The sequence below is a fragment of the Seriola aureovittata genome, chromosome 6 (assembly GCF_021018895.1).
Source record: "Seriola aureovittata isolate HTS-2021-v1 ecotype China chromosome 6, ASM2101889v1, whole genome shotgun sequence".
NCBI lineage: Eukaryota > Metazoa > Chordata > Actinopteri > Carangiformes > Carangidae > Seriola > Seriola aureovittata.
The window spans coordinates 11,800,330-11,822,455 of NC_079369.1; the positions used below are offsets into that span (position 1 = coordinate 11,800,330).

The 22,126-nt window shown below is 37.7% G+C and overlaps 2 protein-coding genes across 3 annotated transcripts in view; one reads left to right on the forward strand and one right to left on the reverse strand.

Moving 5' to 3' along the window:
- Nucleotides 1-12,316, reverse strand: part of faf1 (Fas (TNFRSF6) associated factor 1) — a 59,591-nt gene extending 47,275 nt beyond the window's left edge. The window contains exons 1-6 of the mRNA XM_056379048.1: nucleotides 12,022-12,316; nucleotides 9,138-9,206; nucleotides 6,211-6,257; nucleotides 3,322-3,587; nucleotides 3,113-3,204; nucleotides 2,289-2,380 (exon numbers count right to left, since the gene is read on the reverse strand). Of these exons, the coding sequence (XP_056235023.1) occupies nucleotides 2,289-2,380; nucleotides 3,113-3,204; nucleotides 3,322-3,587; nucleotides 6,211-6,257; nucleotides 9,138-9,206; nucleotides 12,022-12,081 (626 nt within the window). The 5' untranslated portion in view covers nucleotides 12,082-12,316. The remainder of the gene's footprint in view (nucleotides 1-2,288; nucleotides 2,381-3,112; nucleotides 3,205-3,321; nucleotides 3,588-6,210; nucleotides 6,258-9,137; nucleotides 9,207-12,021) is intronic.
- A 1,054-nt stretch (nucleotides 12,317-13,370) lies between these two features.
- Nucleotides 13,371-20,817, forward strand: cdkn2c (cyclin-dependent kinase inhibitor 2C (p18, inhibits CDK4)). Of its 2 annotated transcripts, XM_056377851.1 has the most exons (5): nucleotides 13,371-13,543; nucleotides 13,829-13,918; nucleotides 14,703-14,835; nucleotides 15,983-16,340; nucleotides 19,655-20,817. In XM_056377851.1, exons 3-5 carry the CDS (start codon nucleotides 14,704-14,706, stop codon nucleotides 19,657-19,659), a joined length of 495 nt encoding a protein of 164 aa, XP_056233826.1. In that variant the 5' UTR covers nucleotides 13,371-13,543; nucleotides 13,829-13,918; nucleotide 14,703; the 3' UTR covers nucleotides 19,660-20,817. The 2 variants fall into 2 exon arrangements, with proteins under 2 accessions (XP_056233826.1, XP_056233827.1); XM_056377852.1 differs by lacking the exons at nucleotides 13,371-13,543; nucleotides 13,829-13,918 and having other exon boundaries at nucleotides 14,328-14,835.
- The last annotated feature ends 1,309 nt before the right edge of the window (nucleotides 20,818-22,126 follow it).

The window sequence follows — 22,126 nt, forward strand, 5'->3', positions numbered from 1 at the left end:
AAACTTTAGGTTGAGGCCTTTACTGGCGCTGAGCTCTGTCTACTGCAACAAATTTGCACACACTGCACAGTAAATTGCCCGTGCTGTAGATATACGGTGTGACCACAGTTTATTTTTACTGCAGGCTAACAGTTCGTCTGCTTCCACTACAGGGGACTGCCCCCCCCCCATATTCTGTGATCTGTCACCTATCCTCTCTCAGTATGACAGCAGGGTCACCGTACACACACACACACACACATTTATATACAAATGCATGTGCATATACACTGGAGCTCACCCACTCCATTCAGCCCCAACAGTCCTCCACCAAAATAGCTGACACAGAATAATGAGCTCCTGACACCCAAAATGATAGTGATAACACTTGGAGAAATGGCAACGGTGCTGCTAAAAAGACACAGCAGTAAGTGAGGGAGTGAGAAGACGAGGAAAAGACGAGGAGAGGCAGAGAAGGGAGAGTGAGGGAGGAAAGACTGGGGAGATGAGGGCCATTAGCTGCCAACTCAATATAACTACCACTTAGCCTAACTAGCAGACAAAGCGGCAAACTGCCAGATGACTTCTGGGGAGGGCTACAGTGCAATTTTTATTTTTAATCCACTGTCAACAAACAAACTTGGGCCATTAGATGCGAGATTATAAACATCTCTCCATAATCAAGGCCATGTATCTGAGAGAAGTAAAACTAAAAATTGTAAAAAGATCTATTATTATGATCCTATCTCATTTTTTTTCCCAGTGACGTGCAATTACGCTTAAACAATTCATAGATATAGTAAATTTGGCAATCAGAGAAAGTTATACTGAAAAATGTCCCAGGGTGAACTTCACAACTATGCTAAACAGAAGCGTTTTAAACAATATTTTATTAAGATTTTTTAAGTCAGGATTTAGACTGACAGCTGTCTTTAAGCCTCTAGGTTAGCCTTTTGTTTCTTATCCTTAATGCAGGTGAACTGGATCTGAAACAACAGCTCTCAAATGTCTCACGAAAAATTACTTTCAACAAAATTTATTAATATTAAGAGTACAAAATTCAACTGTTTAACGGCATTGCTTGCAATTAAAAAAAATCTCTGTTGAATTGATTTTTTTTTTTGTTAATAGACATTACTCTCATCAGAGTGAGGCCAAATAATCATGAGCAGCATAGGCTTCTAAAAATATGAGCCATTCCTTTAATTATTACAGGAGTGGCACAGTACATCCTCATCTTCCTAATTTGGCCTAGAAATGTCTGCAATCCACAAGACATTGACACCCAGCTCTCACACACACACACACACACACACACACACACACACACACACACACACACACACACACACACACACACACACACACACACACAAATTAGCACAACGATCTCAAGCTCTCCAGCCATAACATACATAGCAAGTAGCAGTGCAACGAAAAAAACAAAAACATGTGTACACAAATACAAAATACAAATATCTACTTCTTAAGTATGGACCCTCACATGTATTTATTTTTACAAGTCCAATGCCCCTCAAATTAAAACTAAAAAGGCTCCTGCTCACCCAACAATAAACAGGTGAAATGACAGGAGAAATATGACTTATTCGGATAATCTTTACCTGACACTGATGAAAGGACAATCACACATTCAGCTGCCACCTGTGATTGTATTACTTCAATGACTTGACACTGAGCTGCCTGACATTTCACAAGGTAAGGATGCTAATACTGCCACGCATTCACCGAGATGAACACAACAAGCTCTGTATGGTGAACACTGGCTTAATTAACCTTTCTCAACATATCTCTACTGTCACTGGGTGATATCACTAATGTGACAGACTGATGGGTTTTGAAAAAAGGAACAAATAATAAATATGAAGTGTGGATATCATATCCACACTAAAGAATAAAATGCAAAACAACCTTCAGCAAGCAACAATGTCAGGATTAAAGATACAAATATGGGAAAGAAAATTATTATTTACACAACACACAGAGCCTATACCAGTAGAACCTCCTCTCAAAATGTCACAGAGGATGTGAGAAAATGAATGTGCAGCAGAGGGTCAAATGCCTCTTAATATACCAATGAAAATGGAATTTTCTGGCTGGATTCTGTCAGCAAATTCTTCATAACTGGATATAGACCGCCACCTGGTGTTCACTAACACATACCACACTCATGCCAGTACCAGTAGTATTTCATAGTGTGTGTGTGTATGTGCAACAGGATGTGGAGAAGATGAGGATTTATTGTGAGATTACACATATAAAGAAGAGTAAGAGAGTGCTGGACTGAATACCTGTTTTTGCTGGTGCTGGCAGTAGCGGCAATGTCTGGTGTCAGGACATACAGGCTGTTGTTCTTGGGCAGGTGTAAACTTCTCAGCAGCGTCTGAATACACACATAGATACACACACACACATACATACAACTTGAAGAACTGTGGAGATAGTGATTTGTTGAAGGACTATTGTTGAGGGTCCACTACATCTGAATTGATATTTGTCGTGCTCTTAAAACTTTTGCATCTCCTGATGAATATTTTGAGGGGAGCCCCTTATTCTACTTGGTTGGAATGAGAACTATTGCTTGTTGGAACATAAAATAGTTTTACTAATTGTGGGATAAGCCACAGGCCTGTGTGCAGCCTGGTAAACTGAGCAAGGTCATGAGGGCTAGAGGTGTGAACTCGTGGCCACAAATGTTTAATATGAACACCCTCATGGTTTTATAGGATGTTTTGAGTAACAGTGTAGAACTAATTAATACATGCTATGTTCTGATACTACAAAGAATTTGATCTGTCTGCAAAAGAGCATTAAGCAGTACAACATTGTAACTGTGCACAGGCAGGGCAGGGAATGAACATACACTGTGATGTGAATGTTCATTACAGGACACACCTAAAATTTTAAACTAAAAAGTCAAATCACATTTATTTAGATTAAGACACAGAGTACAGTGTCAAATTGCGAAAACAAAACAAAAGACGAAAATATAAAAGACTACAGGTTTAGCTCATGTCTCTTCGTATCTCCAATGCTGTTTGTCTTTTCTTAGTGGTCCATGGTCTTTTTTCATTTGGATGTTTGTGAAAAACATTTTTAAGGTCTATGAACTCACACTATCAGATACATCTCCACTCTTCCAACCCTTCAGCTGCATTTTGGACACTGGAACTCCAAGCTCTGTTTCAAGGATTTGTTTGATTTCTCCTGTAAATCAAATTTATGCAGACCAGAGGAAAAATTATATTTCATCTTAACATTTATGCACAACATTATGATGAGTATTACACAGTATGTCCATCAGTGTGTATGTGTGGTGCTCACCAACTGTGCTGCCTTCCTCCAGCACCAGCTCTACAGACCGCTGCCGGTACTCCACCCTGAAGTTGAGCATCCGGGGCTGACGCTCTACAATGTGTCGGGAGGTGGGGGTGACTGGGCAAAAAGCTGAAGTTGAGGATGATGGAGGAGAGGAGGACGATGACGAAGAAGAAGGGGGAGGAACTGAACCTCCAGCTGCTGCATCGGCTGCTTCTGATTGGCTAGGAGGTCCGTACATGCTGGCCTGGCTCGCCTCACTGGAAAAGTTACTGTACAGAAATGAAAAGTTTACTGATGGCGTGGATGATTGAGTGCACAGACTTCATACAATATCTTAAAAATGTCAGATCATAAAAGACAGAAGTGGACAGTTAGAAGAAGCAGTCTAAACATAAAAGATTCTATCAGAAACCAGACAGAAAAAAATGCAAACAACAAATGCTTCCCTCCCTTACAATATCTGCTTATTTTCTCTTTTCTGCTTGCTCAGTGTATGACCCATGTTTCACACTACACAGTAAATAATGTCTTTTTACTCTTGACCATGAACAAAGTGTGCCCTTTGTTCCTTGAAGTGTAAGCAGCAACTGTCTTGCAAGAACTGGGTGCCAGACTCAGGCTTTTTAACAAAGGCTGTATTTTATTTGGCCCACCACAGTGGAGAGGCCACTGTCCTGAGGCGTAGGTCGACTGTCAACAGCCACAAAACCTCCACATACAGACTGGGCCAACAGTGGGGGAATTAACCAAACCAAATGGTAGCACATTGTAACTGTCTCCTCCACCAACCACTTCAGTAACAAACACACTTTAACACAACCAGTTATTTGAAGATCCAAGTCCTTCCTAAAATTATTACTGGACAAGTAGAATAGTTGCTGAACCTAAGAAAAAAAATTAACTAATGTTTAACAATCACATACTGATGTCTCTCAATATTGACCCAATTTCTGAGACTATGTGTCAAGGCTGGGTGAGTAACAGACATTAAGTTACCTTTTCGATTCAAGCATATGAGTAAATTAATACAAAAACACACATTAATCCCTCTTTTTGTCATGAAAGCATCTGAACGTTTGAAACAGCATAGATGGCAAACGGCATGAAAAAGGATTTAAGGCATACTCTGAATACAATGTAAATATTTGGGACTTTTAATGGACATGGCAGTATTTTGTATATTGATTGTTATTGATTATTCAGCACAAAATAAAACTACCACTAAGGTGAACCAGAGTAATAAGTACAACCATGTCACAAACGTATTATGAGTAGACAGGGAGAAAGGCATGATATTCAAATGAGACGGCTGAAGTAGTGCCAGATTTTACTCCAAATAGCAAGGAAAAACTTGAGAGATCCTGCCAAGAGGATTCTTACAATTCTCAAAAGCATCTGGGAAAAAAAATAATTTAAAGCGAGAACTCTCACAAACAAGTAAAAGGGATCCTGAGTGCACTTTCACCTAAACTTGGCACAGTAACATTGAAGGCCGTTAAATTGTCCGTTGTTGCTGTTTGGGCCTAGTTGCATGCTGCCCTACATCTAGATGGCAGTGTTCCCCTGTGCAGTCCAGGACGTGTTCTAAAGCAGACAAAGCTGAGCCCTTCACCCATGGACAAAGTGTCTGGACCAGAGACTAAGTTCAACAGAGGATTCAGCTTTTTTATTAAGTCCTACCAGGTAATGTTTTGATGGCCTGAAGGATTTGTTACAAGGTGAGCTTCTTTTAATTTTCAATCTTTTTACTGAAGAGGACACAATGGAGGAGGGAAATGCATTTTAGACAAGAGCATTGGCATGGCCTCCAACTGGCCCCAGCTCAGGTCACGTCATCAGAGTCTGTTTACTGGGCAACACCAGCCTACTCATACCAGTGCCAGCCACTTAGTAAATGTGTTGGCGGCTGGTCACACTGCCAGCCAGCCCCCATTCATAGCAATGTGTGCCCTTGAGAAAGACCAGCAATATTCTCATGGCCCAAGGGCCTGAACCACACTAAAGCACATGCATGCATGCGCACACATGCACACAAGTGTGTACACAAAATAAAGCGGTTTAACAGAACGTCTCCAGTTTGAGTGGGTTCAGATCAGCTCACTGCATTCATGAGTGTCAACTAACCGTTGAAGGAAAGTGGAGGGCACAAAGCCTCTTAAAGAAACCTTTTCTATTCAGAAACTGTGTACAACTCCACACTTGGCAGAAAATTTCCTTGCAGTTGCAGTGTCTTTTATATTGTTCCTCTCTTAAACAGCAACGCAGAAACCATAGCAGGAGCAATAACCTCCATCTCAGTAGCATCTAAGTAAGTGTTATTTGCTGGCTATGTATTTATATGGACATGTTTCTATTAAACAAGAATTACTTGAAGATTTAACATCAAAATTTTGTTTCATCATGGAAGCAGGCGATGCAGAAAATGTATTCCAATCAGTTCTGTCCTATTCAAGTGGTGTACAAATTATACCCACTGTTAGGTACAAGTCAGGTACAAGTTAATGGAAAAAATTAAGACAGACACTGAACCTGCAACTTCACATTGCCTAGTCATTGCCAAGGTAAGAAGTTCAACTTCCTGTTGATACAATCAGACTTTATTTTCACATTTCCTGTATTCTTTGAAAGTCGCTTTGCACGTTAGTGATGCACACTGGTGTCACAAATGTCACCCCTCAGTGGTGTATATTCCAAATCCCTCACCAACTATTCACATATCTCCTTAGCATTCTCTAATAGTTTTTTTTATATGACCATTTGACAACAGAAAGAACAACAGTGCATTGAAAAGTCGAAAATAATACACATGATGTCAGGTAACATTCGGTCAGTGTTGTCAACTGATACATTTTCTCTGATTTACAGTAAAGGTGTAGCACCATGGGTTATTACCTTTGTAAGATCCCATTCTCCTGTGGTATCACTCCATTGATGGCTGCCTGTAATAAAACAGAAGTAAATTATCCAACAGAATACAATGACATTTTCTTGTTTTAGCTGCTGCATTGCATCAATGGGCAGCACTTTGCTACTATAGTAGACTCTATCCTGTAAAGGTCAACCTATCCCATCTTTATTTATAAAAAAAACAATCAAAACAGTAATCAGCCTAGACTAGCAGATATCATAGTATATCTTATTAATAAAATATTTTGACGGAAACTAAAAGAATCCTCATTTCCAAACTTCCAATAAATTTGGTCAACGCTTTTTGGATATACAAAGGCACATCTCTGTAAATTGTGTCTTCCCAATTCTGATGTAACATAATAATTAGCAAGTATTTTTTGTATAAGGTACATGCCAACCAGTTGTTCATCATGCCCTGTGAACAAGACAGGGACTGCTATATGTATTATATTTGCTTCATACATTGTCAAAAAGAATGGTGCTCTGGTATCAAGTATATTTTGTACCAAAATAATTTAAAAAAACTTAGTTAAATTAACATTGTGGGACCACAACGTCAAATGTATCTTTTTTTCACCCAGTTGTAAGTGTCTTACTCCAATCTCAAACTCAACATGCCGCACTTATATATATATATATCTATATATATATAGATATATATATATTCTTTTTTAGTAAAGGGGACCTCCAACTGGTGGCTTATCACCTGCAAATGTGACTGGTTGGACCAACTACCCAGGCCGCATGCAACCTGGCAAAATGTACCATTTATATTTTGGCTGATTCTGTAACATCATGTTTGTCAGACTGACAGGGAGAGTGTCTGATATTTGCTGGCTGAAAGGCTTCAGACTAAACCTGTCGAAATGCAACAGAGAAGGATGGAGCAACAGAACAAACAGAGCTGAAAGGACAAACATGACAGTAACCACTGTCAGCTTTGCACTGAGCTTTTGTTTGAATGGACAATTGGTTCTCTCAAACACTCACTATTCCTCACTGCAAAACAAGCAAACTGAAGTTGTTATGTGCTGCTCTAACCATATCCCTTTCATTTTTGAATAAAAATATGTAAAGGCAAAAAAAGCACGGTGTGAGGTTCTTACATTAACACTGAAAAACAACCTAAAAAAGTGTCCATAGTCCAATGAGATAATGGATGAATACCTTCAACAAGACAAAGCTACCTGTCATTCTACAAGAATTGTTCAGAGAAGTTCAAGAAACATTAAGGTGCAATGAAGTTAATGACATGGCCACCACTATTGTCTCAATCCCACTAAACATCTTAGAGCTGACCTCTAATGCAGCATCAAATCGTTGTCTTTTGCCACTTATGTGAAACACTGACATCTGCGAGATCACTTTACCAGGAAGCCACACATGCCTTGTCGGTAAGGAGCCAAAAACTGTGCTTATCAGGAAAAAACATAAATAGTCCAATGTAGTACTAAACAAGAGTCTGGTAACTGAAGATTCCAAGTTTCGAATTTGTTGTGCCTGGCATTTTGCTAATTTAGTTTTTTTTTCTTCTTATGTTTGTTTTGAGGTAAGGATGTCCTTGAGTGTCTCAACTCACTTGCATAATCATGTGTGTATTCTATGTTATTAATCTCTGTTTTTCATATTTTTATATAATTACTTACATTGATCATCAACATACAAGGCTATATGTAAATTTAAACAGGAGAGGGTATGACTCGCAAAAGATATTTTGACATCTCACAGCAGGAAAAGCACAGGTGTAAACAATAAAATGAATGATGGCTGAATTCCATTTAGCTGCTTCAGTTTAAGGACCCTGGTATTGTGCATGCTGCCTTCCTGTCACACTGTCATGGCTCACTGGGACACTTGAATGCAATGAAGCCATTGTTTATGTTATTTGTAACATGAGCTTTTCCTAAAATAATAAGTTAAAGTTTTAATATGTAACTTTTCCACATTACAATGTCAACTAGACCTATGTTTTTTCAGTTGTGTACTTCAGTTACCAGCAATTCACAAACCTAGAGAAATATGTGATTTTAATCATGACAGACAGCTACTTACAGCTAGGACTGCATGGTTTTGACAGATTGCAGAGCATCAGGTAGGCACTGTAGTGCGCATTGTGTGTAAGGATTGAGATCGAAACAGTGTATTTAGCCATATTGTAGCATAAATATGACATACTGACCACACAGATGGGCATTGGAGGAGTGGATTATACTGCAGGAGTGGATGTTACTAATATAAATAAAATATAAATATAAAAGTTAAATATACAATGGAAAAAAGAAAATGCAGTAAATGTGATAATTAATGAATCTACCTATTGATCTTAGACCGTACCATCCCCTTACTCACACAGCATATACACACAAACAGATTTTTTTTTGTCAGTATTTACAAAAACTACCAGCTACTGCAGAGAAACTGCGAGTCATCAAATTTACAGATGCAGTGAGTCCAGTGAGTCCTGCCATTGCTTGGACTACGGCTGCGGCGGCTGCAGCGGCTGCGGCGGCTGCTGCTGCTGCTGCTGCCTGTTATGAACTCCTGCCAGCATCAGTCTAAATATAGACTGACCCCCTCCAGTATCCATCTCACGGTTAAGGGCTACTTATTTTTCAGACTCATCAGGACTTAATACAAACCTAGCAGGACTTATTCTTTCTCACAGTGTCTCACAAATCAATATTTACTCTGCCACTCCTCTCAGGACACTCTCACAGTCACCACAGTAGAGATAGTCCCGTTGAGATTCTGCCTCCTTAACAAAACATACTGGGGAAAATAATTTGGCCATTACAAAACTACACAGAGTGTGTTATTAGATGTTAACTGCCCTCTTGAACTTGCACTCTAGATGGACTACGCCTGTCTGTCGAAGAGCAAAGTCAAAAGTCTACAGATAATGAACTTACCACTAAATCCCAGTTATTTAGTTCTAACAGAGTGATTGCCTCTGCGATGTTGTCAATTCCAGTGCAAGCCTGTGAAAGGAAAAAACAAAGAAAACAGAATTACAAGAGAAAAATGCACTGTATGACATACTGCAGTTATATATAACACTGATCTTTCTCAATAAATCAATAAACAATAACATTTTTAACCACTATGGCAGTACCCATAACAACAATATTTAAAGTGGTGACAGTCTTCAAAAGGACAACAGCCACTCAGTGTTGTCTTGATCAAAAAAAGACCACCAATTTCCTCTGATTTCTGCCTTGACTTATTTTCCAGGTTTATGAAAAGACATTATGCATACAAGTACGTTTAAGTAGCAGTTTTCAGCTGCTGGAAGTTGTATCCTGTACAAAAGGGTACCTTTACCTCTTGCAAAGCAGGCTAAACAAAGTATATTCTTCATAGTACAAAAAGGACTGCGATACTACAAAGTGCATCAGGATATACCAATTCCAATTATAGCTTAATGATATCTTAGATTCAGCCCTTTGTAATCTTCTGCAAGTGCAAAATAAGGCAGAAGATCCAAAGTCTAAGGCATCATGTCCTTTCTTGAACTGATCCTTCTGTTAGTGTAACTGACACAGAATCAAAATAAATTATCTCAAGTAGCAAAACATAACCAGCATGACAATAAATTGTGAGCTGACACCAGCAGGGTTAAACAGCTGATATCCCTCATGCAGGTGCGAAAAGGCCCAGAGCAAGAGAAAAATTGAGAAAAATTGCTTAAATTCTGTGCAGAGCAGTTGAGCGCCATCTTCCGCTATGTGATTCCAACCTTGTGGAAACAGTATTTTTTTGTACCTGTGCCAAAGACAAGATCACCCAAATGGTTGAGTGGTTTTAGAGCACTTGTTTAGTCATGAAATCATTAGAGAAGCTGGGCAAAAGGCCCAATAAGACAATATGCAGTTTAGCTAAAGGGCAGGTTTAGGATTTGATGATGCAAACTGCTTTACTAATACTATTAATTGGATGGATTATGGATAGGATATCAGGGAGAACACAAAGAAAGTGTTTGAGTAAAAGGTATTATTTAGACACTCCTGTTGCATTGGTTTTCCTGAACTATAGGAGCCAGCAGAGAAACAGACATATACGGAAGTATGTGGATGATACTGTTGACCTGGGTTTACTTTAAGGGCAGGGAACAGGACGATTAACCTGTTGAGGATGAGTTTATTAACTCTTGTGAAGAATATTTCATAAATCTAAAACCAAGGATGTGATCATCTTATCACCTTAGCACCATTAATAATAACAAGCTGAAAGTGTTGACAGGGAAAATCTGTAAAAAGGACATACACAGCAGATAATGTAGCAGATAATAAATTTAAAGAATCAGTCTGTTTAATCTGTTTGTTAACATCCTCTTTCTTGTAAAACAGAGCAATAAAATACTTGACCAATTTTCATGTCACCTCTGAGCAAAAAGTGATCAACTGAACCAGGAGAATTATGCCCAGTTGAAGTCACCCTAAAGGCAGGATTTCAGTTTTTATTTTCAAAGTGATGATAGCTTAAACGGCCTACAAAAAAGACATATAAAAATGCCTTTGCACATCCTGCTTTCTGTTTCCAAACATACAGTCATAAATTCTCATTCTGTTGTGTATGTACATGTATGTTTTTTAAGCACAATATTTTTAGTGTATATATTTCTGTTGGCCATTAGTCATAAGTCTACATGACTTTGGCTTATTTGTTTTGGTGTCTGCTTGCATATATGTATTAAGATATTTTATATATTTATATTTTATATAACTGTTCAAGATATTACTGTTTGGTCATTTTTAATTCAGTTTCACTTAAGTGAACATCATCCATCTCATGCAGAACACAACCCTGTTGCACTACTTAACCAGACTTCCAGTAATCACATATCACTTAATCACTACATTACCCAAATTTATCATCATACAGTATCTCATTGCATTCATCTGAAACACATTTTCACAAGGCTGTTGTAAAGGTAGAATGATTAGCTCAACCATGAGGACATTACGAGAATGACCTCGCTATTTGAGCATTGTAGCCCTATGTGAGACCTATAAATGTAGGACACAAATTTAAAGTGTAGTGTCTTCTTTAGAAATTTGCATTAAATTTATTCAATTGAGCGGTAAACAGACAGAAATTAAGTTTGAAACTGTTTTGGTTTGAACCCTATGAACTGGCTTTGCAAAGTGGAGTTGTTAGTGGCTTAATTAAACAACACGTCTATTGTGGCCTGTCCTCATCTGAATGAAGGACATATCTCTCACCCTATCGTCCAAAGCTATAACTATCATGGACGCTATATTACTGCCATTTAGAAAAGGAGGCATACTTGGTAGCCTGTATTTTTTTTAATGATCAAAATAGACTTCCCTGCGTGCAAATTGGGCTAAAAACCTGGTATCTTGGACAGTCAACGTTTCTGACGAGGATTAGAAAACCGGACAAAACAACTGGCGATGTGTAAACAAGTTGACAGATAACGTGAGCGCCGTAGCTCTCCTTTTAGCCAACTAGATCAACGTTATTTGTCAAGCAAGCACACTTGAAACTAGCGAGAAACACTAATTATGCCACTGTTTAGATTGGCAGTTTTGGACTCCCACTGTCTAGTTAGCGAGCTTTCAGCTAATAACTGCCCTAAGACTCAGTTAGCAAGCTGTCAGTTTGTTAGCTCGCTGTGCTAGCCACAGAAGCTCAGCCCAGCTTAGGTCTGGTGTTTACGACGGCGGTCAGGTCGTGTGAACTGTTGTTGACAGCAACACAGGGTAATTCAACAACAGCGGACAGATTAGTAACTACTGAATACAATATTTGGGACATACAAAAGAGACACACCTGAAAGTCGGCCAGAATCATTTCTCTATCCATGTTGCTATCGCCGCTTTCGGAGGCCATGGCAATGACTGGCTAAAAGCAATTCTTCTTCCACTGGCTCTCGTCGCTTTCTCGTCTCACAGAAGGACACTGAATATTAATAAAACACTTTACTTAGACGTGGCGACGAAGGCGAAGTTGGCAAATTGGAGATGTTAAACTTTGTCGGGATTTAACAGCTTCAGACACACAAAAATCTGTAAAGTAACGTTGCACTGTTCAGTTATCTCATATCATTATTGTCAGCTCCATCGCTTTACGGCTGCCGTAAAACAGGCTGCAATGAGGTAAAATCTCAAGCCGAGTAGAACGTCAGATGATACACAGTTAAGTTTGCTGCCTCTCTTTTTCATGCTGTCGCCACGAAAAAAAGGCCCTTCTCCATAAATTAACGTCCTTTCGCTCTGTGCTTAAATATATAAACACGCCTGCCCAGTTTGAATATTCAATCTGTCTTGGGTATTATGTTCAGAAATGTAGACCCCTTACTCAACAGTATGTTATTCTGTAAGACAGGGGCTTACTTCCAGCACAAGGTTCTGGATTTAAAGTTATTTTGCAGCAAAGGACTCCAGAGTTTATAAGACAACCTGTTGATGTGGAGTTCAGACTATAGGCTAAATGCATCCTCACCCACAGTCCCATTCCTAGCAGGTGCACAAACCAGCATTTGCGTGTTACGCCTGGTAGCCGCGGTCTGTGCGACCCGATTGGATCTTACTATTCTTTTTTCCACACTTGTCATACAGTATATCACACTAAATCTGGTCGATTAAAGTGTGCACGCTTGCTGTATAAATCGTAGCAAAGTGAGCATATCCTCATGGGCACTCTATTATCATCTGCGCTTTACGTCTGTGCATGTGTTTTTTGCTCATGAGTATACAGTAAGCTATATCAACATACACCTGACCTCAGCGCTACACCACACACCGAATCAAGGGGTGATGTAACATCTCGTCACTAGAGGGCAGCATGGAGCAAGGAAAGTGATGGTGCTCCCAACCGATCACATTATTTAAATAAAGCTTCTATTGCTCTTTTACTGCAAATTATACGCTAAATAAAGCTGAAGTAACCTAGTACACATTGATTGTATCAATATGCTACAATGTAACTGCGTCCTCAGGACTTAAGTGTTTTTGTCGCAGGGCACGCTTATCACCGTTGCAGTGTACAACATCATGGTTTCTTTTCCCAAGCTCCGTTAAGATAGCGTCCCGCCTATCATTGCTCTATCCAATCACGCCAGGTCATCTTTTTTTGTAAGAATTTCAAATATTATTTACACAGCTAAGCTGCAAGGGCAAACACACTGTTTCTTACAGCTCAGTCTATTTTCCAAATGAACCATCCGCGATGTCAGTGAGGATATTTCATTAGCAGCTTTCCTTTCCTCTGTTTGGACATGTAGACATCAGAGTTTGAAAGAAATTCAATCGGATATCGCAGTGACATGCTTCATGGCGGATCATCGCAGCGGGTAGGAATGAAAATGAAACACAGCTCGTGACTGTGCGATCTATGAGCAGATCGTCTCTCCTCTCTCAACTGCTATCTGCCTATGAATGCTGACATTAAAACATGGTAGCCGAATACAGAAATGCACGTTTTAAATGCTGGTAAATTATTTTGAAAATGAGCGGGAAGTGACTGTGAATGACATCACATCATTTGATAATATGCGCAGATATAACGATTTATTCGTTCATGTGTTTATTTATTTGTGTATTTTGTTGCTTGTGTTATTTTTGTGTTGCTTTTTCAGCATTTTACTCGGTTGGAGAAAAAGATGGCACTTACTGAACTGCTGCATGGAGGAATGAAAGCTTGTGTTATGATTTTAATATCATTTAGAGTAAGTTTTTGTTGTTGTTTGTTTTTTGCTTGTTAGTTAGTTTGTTTACCAAATGTCAAGCCTACAAATTTAAGCTTAGGTTACTATACTTGTTATTGCTGTTGATATGGTTATATCCTGTGTATAGAAAAACATTTAGGCCTGTTGTAAATACGTATGTCTTCTGTCAGTCTCCTATAAATAGACATCTGGGAAAATGTACATTAAATACATAAAGCTATCTACTCAGTGTATTGGATTAAATGCAGCACATGCCCAGGATGATCATGAGAGAGTCAGGGATGCCAGATGGAGCTCTAACTGGAAAAAAATACCTTGTTTTCATATTTATGATCTTGAGTGCCACATGCAATGTCACAAGCAAACTGTGTAATATCCACTTATGTAGATTCTTGGATGGAGCTGGGTAAAAGTTAAAGTAAAAGTAATCCTTTTTTCTTTTTTTTTTGTCTGTTAGCATTGAAGATAAGCTGAAATATGAAAAGGATGAAGTTCTGAAGATATATGGAGTTAAATCCACTTTGTCGAAAACATTTTGCATATATCCTACTCCCAAAAATCTGTGTCATTAGGCTTCTTTAATGCTTTAAAAATATACATATATATATATTTTTTATTTTTTTACAGTGCCAGAATATGAGCTATGTAGGTCATGCCCCTGTATGATGTAAGTGTGGGGAGGTGTCTTCGAGATATATTTGAGGACCTACGGTTTTGGAGTCTACAAGTTTTCCACAAAGCCTGACGAACATATTGCCCTCTCTCTGTTTATATTTTTTACAAGAATGGCAGACAGCTTACTGACTAACAAGCTCTGCAGTGCCTCTGCCAGGGGAGACCTAGCTGGTGTAAAACTTTTGCTACAAGGTGGAGCAAATGTGAATGGATTTAATGAATTCAACAGAACTGCACTCCAGGTTTGTGTGGACCTCCTTCAGATTGGTTTGTGTCGAAGTGAATGTAGCAAAACGTTTGTTTTCATAAAGTTTGTTCATGGTAATTTAAGTGTAGACTTCAGTGTGACAAGCAGCATGTTTGACTTCCTCATCTTATTGTGTTGTTGTACAGGATAAAAGGTCTAATCATATTTTATCTTTAAATATCCAGTAGGCTTTGTCCTTTGTTATGTAAAAGTAAATAGTCTAATGAGATATAAAGATAGAGGCCGTTATTGAATGAAGTTATTTGTGGACAGGTTGCAAAAATGAGATTAGACTGATCTAAATACCCTAAATCAAAATAGTTAGTTTAATAAAACTGTTTTGAAATCTATACAGTTTGACTGTAATTAATTATTTCATGACATATTTAAATATATTGCTTCATATGAATACATTTGTGTTTTTTAATGAAGATGTTCTTTTACCACCAGTCTCACAATTTAATGTAGCTCCAACATAGATTTTTACACTTTATCGTGAGAGTTATTCAGCTATAATAAAGATAAAATAAGACCCTTTTATTATTACTGTAATGAAATAAATGCTTGCTGCAAAACAAATTAAATTTGAGAGTGGAGTGGGAGAGAGGAGCAACAAAATGGTGGAGATGAGGAAATGGTGGCAGAGACCCTGTAATAGTTGCACAATAGCCTGCTCCTAAAAGGATTTTTTTACATGCTGCACTATTATCTTATACATGCGCAAGTCAATAAAACTAATGCTAATATTACCAATACTGCTACCTGTAATAATGATAATAATAATGATAATAGGCTTTCTTAAGTGCATCACTGCAGTGGAGTAATTTTAGTACCCTAATATTAATCAATCAGATTTATAAAGCACATTTCATATGCAGCTCTGATGTATTTTAAATGTTTAAAAAAAAAAACTACATTATCAATTGGTGCCCTTTTTATAGGTGGAATTGCTAATAGGCCATTATTTCTTTAGCACTAGTCCATAATGCTAATAGTCTAGTCGCCTATATGCATAACAGCCTACAAATATGACTTAAGCCGTACGCCGTAGACTACCAGTATATAGGTTTATTGCAAATTGATACACTAAAATATTTACTCCTACTCTGTGTACCTACTCTTCTCCATCTTTCTTTGTGCAGGTGGTGATGTTGGGGAGCACCGCCGTGGCTAAAGCTCTTCTTGAGGTGGGGGCAAACCCCAATATACGCGACCCGGCCTGCAGTCTCACCGTGATGCACGACGCCGCGCGCGAAGGATTCGTGGACACTGTGCGCGTGCTGATGGACCACGGGGCAAACATAAACCTCGTGGATAAGAATGGTAACCTGCCATTGCACCTGGCCGCCAGGGAGGGCCAGCTGCAGGTGGTCCGACTGCTAATTGGATACACGGCGAACCCCCAAGCGGTCAACGGCCAGGGATATACTGCCGCGCAGCTCGCGCACCGCCACAGCAGGATTGAAACTGCCACATACATTCACCAGTATTTGAGCTCAAGTGAGTAGCAATATTATGTAGGCCTATTGTAAGATACTATGGTAGCCTATCTTTTCCTCTAAAAATGCTAAATTGCTGCAGCATAGGCCTTAGTGACGTACTATTCGATATGAAGTTCGGCCCTGTGTGCTATATGCTGTTTCGCCAAAATATTTTTAATAAATAAAGAGTGTGAATGTTACTCCAATTCAACAAAAACAAAATGTAAGAGGAAAAAACAAAACAACTGGTGTGTAGAACAGAGTTTATACGACAGAGCTCAAAGAGCTGCTGATAGGCCCATTAGCCTCGGTATTGACTTTTATGAAGAAAATGAGTAACCATAATTTATTCGTTGGTATTTGTAAAACCAAAACCATTTGTAAAAATCCTTTTAAATTTTTCTTACTTGATATTCATTGTCACAAATGTCTGGATGGGGGAAAAATAGACTAGTGCATCTCTATGAGCGAGCATGCTGTTGTAGTATTAGCAGTAATGGCTAAATGTGAGTTTAAAATAGCAGTCTAATGAAGAAAACACCCCAGCGAGCGTCGTCTATTTTAGAAAATTAGCTTATAAATTGAAAGCATCATTAACCCTATTACTTTTTTAGCAGATATGGTAGACCTGGTATTAAACGCCTTGTCGTAATTTAACTGTTTTCCTTAGCCAATATCATTTACAGGCATACATCTCCAGCAAACCTGAATTAAATAAACACGAATATGTTTTGTTTTGTTTTAAACTACACTTAACAGCTTATTAACCTTGAACCCCTCTGCCCTGTGGTCTCATTAGCCAACACTGTGTGGTTTGAAAGCCCCATTCATGTTAACCGTGGTGTCGCGATGAAAAGGCATCTTTACATGAATTGAATCATTTGGCCACGTCCCTTTGAAAGTGTGGTCATAACCATTCTTTCATGTTCCCATTTTTGTTTAATAAAGGTTTAGCGCTCTGATTATGATAGTTTCGATGAACAGTCACAACAGGACCTCTCAAGGCTTTGCCCAGAAGCTGCTGTAACGTTTTCACGCAGGGAGACAGAAGAGGGAGCTGAGATACTTTCGCTTGTGATAAACTTTAAATATGCTTCCGGTTAAGACTGGTTAAAGACAACGTTGGGGTGTCCACATGGTTATGAATAGGGTTCCTGCGAAATTGCCATGAATTAATATTTGTCAAATCAATTGAACTTCATCCTACAAGTGACAAAAACAAGTGTGTGGCTGTGTGTGACTCTAATACAGAGGAAACGCTTATAGTGATCACGTCTGGGTTAAATTGATCACTATAAGCGGATTATTTTAAAAAAGTCATTACAATACACACACACACACACACACACACACACACACACACACACACACGGACTTCTTTATTTTTTACAAGCGAATTATTTACAACATATGTTTTGAAATGATTCTATCCCAAGCTTTATGATCCATAAGTGGTTGATTACTGAAGCCGTTATTGTTATTTTTCAGCTTTAATTCACAATGTATCCATAGTGTATGTACAATACGTCTGGGCTACAACATAGGGCTGGGCTATAGGACTGTTTGTCATCATTAATATTACACTGTTTTAAAGCTTTATTCATTTGAGAACATATTTATTTAGCTTTAGGCGTCAAAGGAAAGACCAAGTGTGAACATGTACAACAAAAAAACAAAACAAAACAAAAAAGGAAGCAGAAAAACAAGTTCATCAGTGTGCTCCTACTGACGACTTAACATTTTATACACCCATTTAGTTACAACTTGATTACTTTCTATCTAAATTAGTGCTTTAACTTTTTAGTAAATCTCAATGACAAAAATATGTTTAATTACTATTAAATAGTGATATTTAATAAAGTAAGTAAGTATGTTCATTTAACGGTCTGATTAGCTAAAACGTCTTTTAAAGAAATTTCATCCATTAATGTCAAGTTAGTCTATATCACAGCCATAGGTCTGCATGATTCCTATTAATGCATGTAATATAAATATGCGCACACGGCCGATCTTCAGCTGAATGACCTTATTGTCACAATTTTACAAACTATTTCCTCCTTAATTTGTTTCGATTTCAAAAAAAGAGGAACTATTTAGAATAAAAAATATTTACTTTAATGTGGTGTCTTTAATATACCACCTTCTCTCTTACACTTTCTCTCAGGCATTTGAGCGTGTGTGCCTGCCTGTGTCACACTAGCGTCTGAGGAGCCGTATTGTCAATGCCCTTCTGAAAAAAAAAAGTTTGACTGCAGCATATTAATAATACACACCGATAGTATACACTGCACATTCATAGAAGGAAGTTAGTCAAATCCCTTGAAGCGGTGTGTGGGCGATATACTGTGGAGCGAGGCCGCGGTTTCATTTTCAGTTTTCTAATCCGTCTCTACAGTCCTCTACAACTTTTTTGTGACTAAATTCGATCACCCTGTCCGCGTGCATTTGAAAAATAAACGGTTGAGTAACGATAAGGTACAATTTCACAGTTTAATTTCCCTCCTAAGGATTATGACCCTCACCTCTCATTTTCACATGTGTTAAAAACACTTGAGAGCTTTGCCCAGGTGACACCGAGAGACCTGAGGCTCACTAAATGTTTCTTTACGGTCCAAAGGCCACATTTAAAAAATAACGAAAAGGTCTTTGTGTGATTTCTCGAGCGCACAGGCCTAAAAGCCAGGCTGGGAAAGAGGTGGTCAGCTTTTTTTCTTTTTGATTAACTAGAAAAAACTAGCAGGAGGAGTCAACCCATATATGGGCTTCAGTCCGGAAGTCCAACCAATCAGAAAGCTTGGATTGGTTGGACAGTGTGAAGAGGAGGCTGAATCATAATCAGACATGAGCTATTGAGTGAGTTTGTGTGTGAAGCTAGTCAAACCTGTGAAAGCAGTTACAAAGAATTTACTATTCTGTAATTCCAGGTTGACTTTAATGTGGCTTTATTTTTTCATATATATATATATATATATATATATATATATATATATGTATATATATGTATATATATATGTATATATATGGAAATAGTAAGCTTATATATAGGAAATAATCAGCTTTTACTAATATATATATATATATATATATATAATAGTTAAAGCTGATTATTTCCTTTGTAAAATCACATTTTGTTCATGTCTCATGATAAACAAAATGATCAGGCTTATTTTTTTCTTTTACTTTTATGGATCTGTGTGCAATAATTAAATATATACATTATCACAATCTTTATTTTTCATATTGTATCTCTATTGCACTTATTTATTTCCATTATTGTCACTTAGCGTTTAAATAAATTTGTGACACAAACTCATAAATTTTTCTCTCTCACAGACTAGAGGAGGGGAAGGAGGATGAAGAAGAGGACTTTCATTGTGATGGACTCTTGATTGTCTGAAACCTTCTTATGCTTATGCTATTCTGACCTTTTAACTTGCTGATACTTTGACATTTTAACATTTTATTTTATTTTATATTTCCTAGAATGCCCCGCTTGTTATAATACTGAATTGGCCTAATAATGAAACAGTGTGTGCACTGTTTGGATATTTACACACTTACCAACATTTACATGCTTTGGAAAGGAAAGGGGAGACCAAGCACATATTTTTTGTTTAAAAACTGGTAATTTGGGATAGAAAAAATAAAGTATACAATACACTAATTGATTAATATATGGTTAATATACACTCTCTGGCCCCTTAATTTAGTAGAGTTATACATTCTAGTGCAATCCAGTAAAAGCTATATATATTCAATCTTTACAAAGCAATAGCAAGTTTTTGTTAAAACTTTCTGTGTTAATTCACCTGTTTATAGCTGAAATTGTAGTGATGCACTGGACTGCATTATATTCAAATGTGTTTCTTGTTTTTAAATGTGGTGGGCAAACCATTAGAAGCAACTCTCAATCTAAAGCAGTCCAGTTCAACACCACTGCATACTAGAACCTAGTAGAAGAAGAATAGGCTAAACATCGTGGAATTACCACTGTCAATTATAACTGAACATTATTATCTTTGTAAAAGTAGACTGTATGGCTGAGCTGTTGTATCGCATTGCCTCAGTTTTTTTTTTTTTTTCAAAAATCGATATTTGTTGTAGGTGCAGAGAAATTTAGAAAGTGTTACTACTGCTGCTATGTTTCATTAACACTCAAAGCCAGTAACACATGGGAGTGCTGCACACTTCAATTACTACATCCACCTGTACAATGTGACATAAAATACAACAGCATTAAGTGTGAAGTTTATAATCGACACTACGTGAAAGAAATATTAATTCAACTCATACTGCAGGATGCTGCATTTGAGAGGTGTCCCTAATAATATGAAAGATCGTATGAGACAAAATGTTAAATAAATAAATTCCCCTCTCTTTCTGCTCTCTTTCTCTTCTCACTTCTTTCTCTGCTGCTTGATTAACATGACTGTGAAAACCAATATATTGCTGTCTTATGTAGAAAATCATACAATAAAAGACAGCAATTAATCCCAGCTTGTGTGTGTGTGTGTGTGTGTGTGTGTGTCACTTATTTGAACAATATTTGGATGAGAAAAATTACAGTGGCTTTTCCAAAATATCAATAGTCATAAACTATTTAATTTGTATTCTGGGCTATGCCAACATTGTTTTGGAACAATTTTTGCCTCAGTTCATATTAAACCAGATATTTATGTGTTTGTGTTCGGGGATATCTTCTTATTTAGATTTGTAAAATCTAGTGCTAATAGACCTGGTCCATTTATGAATTCTTGGACACAGGTGAAGATGAGCAGATGGAACATGGAGATGAATAACATCACCACCATAATGACATTTAAAGAGGATTCTATTTTTTTAACAATAAAAATAACTTTAGAAGTATTTATATGATAATAAATAATCAAAAGGTTTATTTGGTGCATAAGTGAGGCAGGTATTTTTGTGTCTGTTTTTTGTAAATATCATAGTCACATCTGAGATTAAACCAAGGCTGATAGTAATTTATGTTTAACTAGTGAAATAATGAAGTGAAACCACAAATTAGGCCAAGTTGTCATTTTACAAATCTGACAACATATTAATACCATATTCTGGATACCAAGGTCTAGGATGTCTTACTCCATAACTGATGTTGGCACAAACAAATGGAGACCCTCTAAATGTTAGTCATGGATGTTATGGCTGTGGTACATGGTATAAATTCACAACAAATAACAGGAAATTCTTCCCTTTCTACTGTCTACAAAGGAAATAAATCACACCCACTGACAATTATGTTCTGTTGCAATGTCTATTTATTATTTGCCTGTAGTACATAGTATATGCATATTTATGCTTACAAAAGCACCCATACACAAGCATACAACACACATACCCCATTCACATATGAGCAAATCTTGCTGTTCAATCCGGTATTTAAAGCAAAAAAAAAAAGAAATCCAACCTAAAAGAGCACCGACATACCATTCCTTTGAGTCTGGATATTTAAATAAATAACTCTATCCTGTGGTTTCAAAGTCATACTATCATGGCCCGTGCTTAAGCAACATTCTGTGCAGCTGTTTCATTGTTCACAAACTGCTGACCAGCAGTCATCCAAGAAGTATTAACACAAATTACAGGAAATCTATTTGGGTAAAACATCTCATAAGTTAGCCACCTACATTGTGTCAATGAAGCAGCTCCACAGTGTCCCACTAATAAATGTACATGTAGCTTTGGGAGAGAGCTAGTCTTCACTGGGATCAGGATATGTATGCATATTCTATTTTTTGTGAGACTGATTCTTTTATTTTTTTGAGGAACAATGGCAGATACAAA